The sequence below is a fragment of the Rattus norvegicus genome, chromosome 2 (genome assembly GCF_021556685.1).
Source record: "Rattus norvegicus strain SHRSP/BbbUtx chromosome 2, alternate assembly SHRSP_T2T, whole genome shotgun sequence".
NCBI classification, from domain to species: domain Eukaryota; kingdom Metazoa; phylum Chordata; class Mammalia; order Rodentia; family Muridae; genus Rattus; species Rattus norvegicus.
The window spans coordinates 185,687,501-185,697,156 of record NC_141535.1 but is presented as its reverse complement, the minus strand read 5'-3'; the positions used below and the strand labels follow the sequence as shown (position 1 = coordinate 185,697,156).

General features: G+C 42.6%; 1 protein-coding gene across 2 annotated transcripts in view; it reads left to right on the top strand.

The window, feature by feature from the left end:
• The first annotated feature begins 2,232 nt into the window (after positions 1–2,232).
• The window catches only part of Vps45 (vacuolar protein sorting 45 homolog), a 59,984-nt gene continuing 52,560 nt past the window's right edge, over positions 2,233–9,656 (top strand). Inside the window, exons 1-3 of one of the 2 annotated variants that reach the window (XM_087632756.1) lie at positions 2,233–2,402; positions 2,954–3,088; positions 7,081–7,141. Coding sequence is in view for 1 of the 2 variants with exons in the window: in NM_172072.2 (NP_742069.1) it covers positions 2,310–2,402; positions 2,954–3,088; positions 7,081–7,141 (289 nt within the window). In the remaining variant the exon portion in view is untranslated. 2 annotated transcript variants of the gene reach the window in all.

The window sequence follows — 9,656 nt, the reverse complement described above, 5'->3', positions numbered from 1 at the left end:
CCATGGAATTTCATGGGGAATGGAATTAGTGAACTTTGTCAAAGTAGGTATTCTCCTCTCCTTCAAAACGTCATAGCTGTCTGAATGTAAATAACTAAAAGGACTCTTTCCACTCATCTCTTACAGCTGTAATCTGACAAGGCACCATTTCAAGGACAATCAGTTTCCTACTCCACGTCCCTTGTTCGTTTTGTTTCTCTCTGTAACAGAGCCCTAGCTGTCCTAGAACTCACTCTGTAGACTGGGCTAGCCTCCAACTCAAGAGATCTGTCTGCCTCTGCCTCCTGAGTGCTGGAATTAAAGTCATGTGCCACCACCGTTGGCTTGTTCTTTTTAAATATAGAAAGTTGAAAAAATATGACATACTATATTGCAGTCCAGGTAAAGAAAATGAGTCCCAGTGAAACGGGAGATGGTGAATTTCCATATACCAGTAACTTGTTAGATTTATGGGTAAATTTTATTTTCTTTGTTGATTCAATGTTTCCTATATGAACTTTTTATTGATAAGTCAGAAGTATATATAACATTAGATCTCATTGTGTGTAGTTAGTACACCACTGACTCGTTGAATATAGAGCTTTAAGGCTTCTGTCATAATATATGTGCACACTAGTCACCCCAGCACATGAGACACTGAGGCAGTAAGATCACAAGTTCAAAGTCAGCCTGTGTTACATAGCAAAACCTTTTTCAAACAAAAAGGAAGAAGAAAGAAAGTAATATACCCACCCAGTGGGAAGTTTTATTTACTTGACTGGAAAACTGAAAAGAACACATTTTCGCAATTTTAGAAGTGACAAATATCTGTATTTCAAGTGACTTCTGGTCTTTCTCAAAAGATTTGGAAACTTCATATAATTTGCATAACCCAGTTAAGTTCTTTTGTTTTATTTAATCGAATATTTCTTACAGTATGTTGAAAGAATTAGTATTTAGTGGTGCTGTGTTGATTTTAAATTAATTTTAAATTAGCATTTATACTGAGTTTCATTACGGCATTTATACACATTACGGTTATATCTCATTTTAATTTGTTCCCCTTCTTCCCGCCTCCAGCCCCTCTCTCCCTCACCCCAGGTTTCCCAAAGTTCCCTGGTTCCCTTCCTCTAGTAAATAGTCCTTCTGTTTTGTGCTCCGTCTATTCATTCCCTTGTATTCCAATACTTTGCCCATCTGGGCCCCACTCTCTAAAAATTTCTTTCTCCCCTCTGGTACTCCTTTGCAGTTTCATATCTCACGTCATTATTTTGGTGGCAATGTTTGACGCATTAATAGTCAATGATTTGTTGCGGTTATTTGTCTTCCTGGTTTTACAGATCGCCACTGTAAGGTGAGGACCAAAACGCCTTGTTCAGAAGTGTGGTAATAGACCTGTGTGATCTGTTGAGTTTTCTGAAAACTGATGCTTAAAGATCTATTTTATTATTAATCGCCCATTGCTTCTTAGATGAAAATGTGTTTCCCTTTGCATTCGCTAGCCAGTTGCTTCAGCCCCCATGAATTAACTGCCCTATCCTATTTCAGGGGCCCTGGAAACCTGATGTCCCTGCAAGCCCGCGAAATTCAGTACTCTGGCATCGTGGGTTCGCAGTCCCCGTGGTCCTGAGTAGGGGGCCGGTGGAAGCTCCGTGCCTTCCTGGAGTCTGTAAGGTCTCTTGTACAACATCCCTAAACAGCGTTCTCTTTGTTCTTTCATTCAACAACCATGCGATGCTCCACTTTTCTCTTTAGGAAACCCAGCTGAGTTTCGTTCCACTACCTACTAATGCTGTCCCATGATGCTACTTTGTTTGGATACTTTCGAAAACGGGGTCTCCCGCTGTAACCTAGCCTGGGCTGTCAGAGAACTTGCTATGCAGTAGACTTGTCTGGAACCTAGGACCCCGCTGCCCCAGCCTGCCCAGTGCTACGATGACATGCGTGGGCTCTTATGCGGGTCTCCAGAAAAGATGCTCAGCAGACAGTAAACATAGCCACGCTCGATGGTTCCTCTGTCCGAGACAGCTGTCTCCCGCGGCGCGCCAAGCGCTCCCTACGAAGGACTAGAAGCCAGCACAGGCTTGTCCGAGGGAACTGGTTACCTTCCACTCCCTAACTGAGGTGCGTCGGGAAATGCACCGGCGCTTAGCGGCTGAGTCTGGTTTCGCAACTCCACAGAGGAACTACAATTCCCAGTATCGAAGCTACCCGGACTCCCGGAAACCGAGGCTTTGCCGACCGGAAGCAGCTGAGACCCAACAGGCCTGAGGTTAATTCAGCCAGGAAAGTGGGTGGGGAGGGTGTGGGGCACCTGTCAATTCGCCACCATGAACGTGGTCTTTGCTGTGAAGCAGTATATTTCCAAAATGATAGAAGACAGCGGACCCGGCATGAAGGTACTTCTCATGGATAAAGAGACGGTGAGTTCGCTTTTGCTCAATATTTATAAAGGAAGCTCTCCCTTCCTTAGAATTGCTGGTTCCGTTCCACTGTAGGACTTAGTCTCTCACTAATGACAATGGTCAGTTCTGTCTGGCACTGGAAAAGTTGTATAAAGCTTTCCCAGTGGGTGTGCAGTCTAACCGGCTCTAACCGGTGCCAAGAGATTTCTTATACCACAGTGTCTGCCAAGTAGTTGTTGACCCTGACATTTAACTCAACGTTGTTTTAAAAAGTATATTGTTAGGGCTCAAGCTGAAATGACAGGTTATTTGTTGGCCACAACTTTAAAAAAAATCTGTAAAGGAATGGGGGAAATCCTCTTTAGAAGTTTCTGAGTTGTCTGTTTAGAGTGAGCAGTAGGTTTCCATTCTGACACATTGCAGCCGGTTTTGGATATTTAGTAAATATTATTCTGTATATTAGAATTTAAATTACCTAGTCAAGTATTAATGACAAAAGGCTTAGCTATTGATGCGTGCTTTTATTAGTCCGGACTGGTATAATCTTAGTTCGTTCTTTTGCTTTACAGACTGGTATAGTGAGCATGGTCTACACACAGTCAGAGATTCTTCAGAAGGAAGTATACCTCTTCGAACGAATTGATTCTCAAAATCGAGAGATCATGAAACACCTAAAAGCAATTTGTTTCCTTCGACCTACAAAGGTACTACACAAATCAGCTGCCACCTCCACAGGCCAATGCAGAGTATGATCCGAAAGCGTTAGAAGGCAAAATAAATGTGTGTTACCATCATTTGTGGCATCATAATTACCCCGTTTTGTCAGAGTTGTGACCTTTCTTTCTCTCCTTTCCATGCCTCAGTTCACCCTTCACGGCCAAGTTTTCCTTCTAGATATCTTTTAGATTAATAGCTATTCCCAAAGCCACTAACTCTGGGAACCTAGATCACTTTAGTGCTGGCTTGACCTCTGTACCTAGAGCTGAACACCACCGTCACATCACTTTCCCACAGCTCTTAACTATCTCGGACCTTTCTCACTTTATTTCCATCTGTCCTCAGGAACAAATCTGCTTTTATCATAAAAACAGTGAGAGGTTCCTCAGAGATTGCTACAGTGGCTCAGTCTGACTCCCGCAGCTGAACCCAGTGGCCTATCGTGGAAAGGCCGTCTGTTGGCCAGTTTGGTCTTTCTTTGCATATTTAACCTCCCTGTGCTCCAATTCTAGCCCTGCATTAGAGCCAGTTGTGCCTTTTTATCATCATTCTCCTACATATTCATTCCTGTCCTTTACCTGTTCACTTCCTCTAAAAAGTCATACGCCATTTTTTAGCTTTTGTACATCACCTTGCGAATCCGGCTTCAGTGCCTTCTTTACACTAAAACTATATAGTTGGGGTTGGGGCAGGGTGCACCAAAGGCCGCATGTGGCAGATAGAGAACACCTTGCAGGACTTGGTTCTCTCCTACCTTCTGAGTCCCAGGATTCAAACTCATGTAGTCAGACTTAACGCACTGAGCCATCTCATCTCTCTGACACCTTTGTTTGTTTTAAACAAACGAACAAACAAAACCCCTTTCCTACTTCTTACTTTTTTAAAAATATTCTACATTTTTGTTTTTGTTTTGAAACAGGCCTAGCTGACCTGGAACTCATGCTAAAATTCAGGCTGGCCTCAGATTTGTGGCAATCCTGCCTCTGCCACCAAGTGCTAGTGTTGTACGTGCCTGGCTTTGTTTTTCTCTTGTCCCACGTTTGTGTTCATCAGCTCCAGTGTGCCCTTATCATGCGTGTGCATTGTGCACTCTGCCAAATGCAAACCTGATTTTGTCACGCTGCTTGAAATCACTGAATGACTGCCCATTTGACTGCAGAGTCCAGCATGGTCTAGTTCCGATCACTTTCTGAGCCTCTCTGTCCCTCTGCACCTTGGCTACACTGGCCTTCAGTCCATTTACATTCTCATGTTTCACCATGTCACTTGGGCTTTGTATGGACTCCTTCCTCTCCCTGAAACTTCTTTACTTCCTCAAGCAAACCTTCCCTGGACATTCAGCCATCCATCTCTCTTCTAACAGCACCACCTTCCTCTCTCTCACTGGTCACAGTTGAAGGTGTTTGTTCTTCCATAGGGTTTCACTCTGTAGTCCTGGGTGGCTGCGATTTTGCCATAGCTCCCTACCACCCCCACCTTTGCCTCCTGAGTTCTAGGCATGTGATACTGACTTGACTAAGTTGTGTGGGTTTTGTGATTGACACCCAGCCCACCTACCGCAGTAAGCTCCATGATAGCAGAAACGGTATCCGGTTATCCATCCCACTGGTTTCCACAGCGCATGCTACAGAAAAGACACTTAAGAAATAGTTGATAAATTAATGTGGGGTCTGTCACATTTGTAGCTTCCAGACATGAAATCTTGGTCAAGAGGAATCTTAGAGATGACTTAGTTCATTATCCTATTTTTGACCTTTTACATGGCCTTATAAAGAAATAGTGTTAGGCTTAGATTAATTGTTAAAAACAGTTTGTTATGGTAGAGCGCTTACCTAGGAAGCGCAAGGCCCTGGGTTCGGTCCCCAGCTCTGAAAAAAAAGAACCAAAAAAAAAAAAAAAAAAAAAACCAGTTTGTTAAAAACAGTTTGTTAAGGGGCTGGGGATTTAGCTCAGTGGTAGAGCGCTTACCTAGGAAGCGCAAGGCCCTGGGTTCGGTCCCCAGCTTCGAAAAAAAGAACCAAAAAAAAAAAAAAAAAAAAAAAAACAAAAAAACCAGTTTGTTAAAAACGTTTGGGACCCACTTAGTCCACATGAGATTCTACCTCAAACCACAGCGAAAGGGGGCTCAGCAGTCAGGGTCCCTTGCTGCACAGTTATGAGAACCAAAGTTTAGATCCCAACACCACATATCTAGCGGGGCATCCCCATATTCCTTTGACCCCAGGCCCAAGGGGAGTGGAGATCAGGTCTCTGGGACTTGCTGGCTTTCAGCCTCCCCAAGAAATGGAAGCCCTAGGCTCAGGGAGAGTCTCTGCCTCAAATGAATAGGCAGGAAGTGATAGAAAAGGACACCAACACCCTTTTCTGGCCTCCCAGTACATGCACATCCACACACACACATACATGGTTACACATGCAAATAAATACATGTCTTAATAACAATATGCATGCTTAGAGAGATAATTTTTCAGTAGTTTATCTAAATGATAACATAATGACTTTCCCTCCATTGAGTAGGCATGGTAATTCCTGTTCGTTTGCTTGCTTGCTGTCAGACAGGGTCTGGCTGTGTCATCCAGGCTGACGTTAAACACACATCCCCTGGTTTCTGCCTTGTGAGGGCTGGGATTTGTGCACAGCACCACCCTCAGTTGCAGTGTGCAGTTCTGAAAACTATTTTTAACATTAATGGTATGATTTAAACAAATTTTGAAGTGTTTGGTTTAAAATATTTTAACAGGGACACCATCGAACAGTAGAACTTTTTTGTCCCCACAGATTTTACTTTTTTTTTTTTTTGGTTCTTTTTTTTTTTTTTCGGAACTGGGGACCGAACCCAGGGCCTTGCGCTTCCTACGCAAGCGCTCTACCACTGAGCTAAATCCCCAACCCCCAGATTTTACTTTTAAGACCTGATTTAATTAGAAATTTAACCATGTATTCTGGTATCAAAAAACAGATCAACTGTTCATTAGAATGGTCTGTGGTTAGAATTCTCATGTTTTGACTGTATAAAAAGAACTGTGCAGAAGAGATGTCTCATTAGTTAAGGCTGTGTACGACTCTCACAGAGGACTCAGGTTTGATTCCCAGCACCTTGTGTTCGGCAGCTCACAACCACCTGTAACTTGAGCCCAAGTGGAGTCTGATGCCTCTGTCCTCCCCTGGCAACTGTGTGTGTGCATGCACAGACAGACAGACAGACAGACACACACACACACACACACACACACACACACACACATACAGAGAGAGAGAGAGACTCACATAATTAAAATTAGATTTTCAATGGATTGATTTTTTTTGCTTCTATTCTTTATTATTTATTTTAAAATAATGTAACTATAGATGGGGTCTCAGGCTGATACACATTCTTCACAAACACTGTAGTTGTGAACTCTTAGACATCAATAAGTTAAAAGCCAATGTAAACATACTTAACTATACTCTCCCTTGTTCTTAAAGAACTGCACATTCTTTAGTGTTCTAAGTAAGAAATTGGATCAGATGAGTTCAATTTATTGATAAGCAGCTTGAGGCAGATTTGCAGTTAGTAGCAATCTTCTGTTATATTTCAGCATGTGTCCTTTAGTCTTACATTAATTTAACCAAGGTAATACAGACAACTTATATTTAGCATACTTAAATGTATGAAATTGTGTACAAGATTCTGATTTATGATTTTTTATTTGAATTTTATTTCATTACTCAGTGTATGTACAGTCTTGACCTCAGCACACTGTTAGACTCCGAGTAAATCAGGCACAGTACTTACTGATTTTTAAGGTTACATTTATGGAGGTTTCAGGCCAGTTTGCAGGAGCCGGTTCTCTCCTCCCACCGGGTGCTTGATGGGGACTCGGCTCAGGTCATCACACATGGCAGTGGATGCCCTTCTCTGCTGAGCCATCTTGCCAACCCCTCCTTATTCCTTTCACTCAGTGCCTCTGCTCATGCTTCGTTATTCTTCGCTTTCTAGGAGAATGTGGATTCTCTGATCCAGGAGCTCCGAAGACCCAAGTATAGCATATATTTTATTTGTAAGTACTGTAGTTCACTTTCAAATCATGGCTGTATGTCCCAGCTAGTCTATGATATTGAATAACTGTATCACCAAGTTCATCAAAATCATCACTTAAAAGCTTGTGTGTTCAAAGTATTGTGGGAACTGGACCCATAGCTTAGCTGCTAGGAAACTGGCTGGTCTTCCAGAAGACCAGAGTTCAATGTCCAGCAGCTACATGGTGCCTCATGACCATGTCTTCCAGGAGATTCAGTGCCCTCTTCTGGCCTCCTCAGATACTTTATATACAGACATACATGCAAGCAAAATATACATAAAATAAAAATGAATAAACCTTTAAAAAGTAGGTAGTTGCCATCATTCTCTTTCTGAAATCAAAATAACAATTTCCATTCATCAATGATTGCTTAAAGTTTTATTCCACTTTGCACTTTAAAGATTTATCTATTTATATATTCTATGTATCTGAATACATTGAAGCTGTCTTCAGATGGCTGTAATGGGTATCAGATCTCATTACGGATGGTTGTGAGCTACCATGTGGTTGCTGGGAATTGAACTCAGGACCTCTGGAAGAGCAGTCAGTGCTCTTAACTGCTGAGCCATCTCTCCAGCCCTCATTTTGCATTTTAAAGACTGATTTACAAGCCAGAAGTTATAAGTACCCAAACTGCATGTTTTCCTCTATCAAAGTGTTTACTTACTCCGTTTGTTTTAGGGAAGGATATACGGGAGCTTATTGTTTTTTGTTGTTTTATGTGACTTGTGAAAGGACACACTGCCAAGCAGTTACTCTTGTATGCCCACATGGGGGTGTGCAAGAGGAGAAGTCTGGAAATGAACTCTGTTCAGGCCTACTCAAAATTGATTTGGATTTTCTTCCATTCTGCTATGGAAGTTACAATTGCTCTCCTCTAGGGGTCACCATTGCTCTTTGTAGAATTAGTAAGCCTGGCACTGGTTCCAAAACTAGGGAACAAACTTAGCACCCAGAACACTTAGTTAGGCCTGGTGTGGTGGTGTATGCCTGGAATTCCAACACTCAGGAGCAGAGGCAGACAGGTCTCCATACTGGTCTACATACTGAGTCCCAGACTAGCCAAAGCCACATAGAGAGACCTTGTCTCAAAAACAGAGAAAAGAAAGTAGAATATTTGAGAGGTTTTCAAGCTTTGAGGGTTTAGACTATTGTCTAAAATATACATATTTCTTTCACCAGTTATTACTATTTAATGATGCCAATGGTGGCACATACCTTTAATCCAAGCATCTTGGAGGCAGAGGCAGGCGGATCTCTGAGTTTGAGGACAGCCTGGTCTACAGAGCAAGTTTTAGGACAGGCAAAGGCTACGCAGAGAAACCCTGCCTCAGAAAAACAAAATGAAAAAAATTAATAATGCTAAGAACTAACCTTAAATAATATTTTAAACTTTATAAAGAGCTATTTTATTTCATTTGAGCCTTCACACCATCTACCATCTAACAGGTAAAAATATGTTTAATAGTTTCTCATCCTAAGATGGCTGTCAAGCTAGGTATCTCTTACCATATGAGACCCGGCACTTCTCTCCACTGCCTGCCTGAAGTCCTCACGACATGTGGCCTCTAAACATTGCTGTAGAACTATGAGCCAACATAGAGCTCTTTTCTTTGATCTTACCCAGTGATATCATGCTGTTGGTACAGAACACAAACTAAAGTGATACTAGGTATAAAAACAGCAGAGATCCTGTGTGTCTTTTATTCTGTCTCCCCCAGTGTAGCATCTAACACGACAGGGATGCAGTGTCATAACCGGGATATTAACTGTGACACAATCAAGCAGCACAGCCTCTCTGTCCCCACGAGGATCCTTTATGTTGCCCTTTTATGGACCCTACCCACTTCTTCATCAACTCCATCCTTACCCCTGGCACCTGCTTTTCTGTTCTTCCTTCTGTAATGTTGTGATTCTAAGAATGTTCAGAAGTAGAACAGCACATCGCTTTGGGGTTGACTTTTTTTCATTCAGCACAGTTCTCAGGTTGTTGCATGCATGAGTTAATTTCTTTTTACGCCTGAGTAGTATTCCACTACGTTCATTAACTCACCATCAAAGGACATCTGACATGTTCCGGTTTGACTGCCTGAGATGCAGCTGTTCTAAACCTCTGAATGAGTTTCTGCATGAGCATGGCCTCACTTATTTGGGATGTGTGATAGATGCTGGGCTATATGGGTGTGGCGTGTTTAGTGGGTTCCATCGGAATCAGACCATTTCATGTCCCCCTGGCAATGGCAGGGTGGTCTGTGGTCTCTGCACACTCGCTGTTAGTTTAGCCAGTGTGGGAGGCGTGAGCCTCTACCCAGCAGCAGTGAGGGAATGAGGAAAGGACAAACACAGATACATGTGGAGAAAAGCTGGGCTCAGGTGGGTGTGAGCACTGACGGAGCAGCACCAACCAGAAACCTCAGCGAGTTCATTATGAGCAGGGAAGGATAGTAGGCGAGTGGTTTAGCTCACTGGTTCTCAACCTTATGATTCCTTTGGA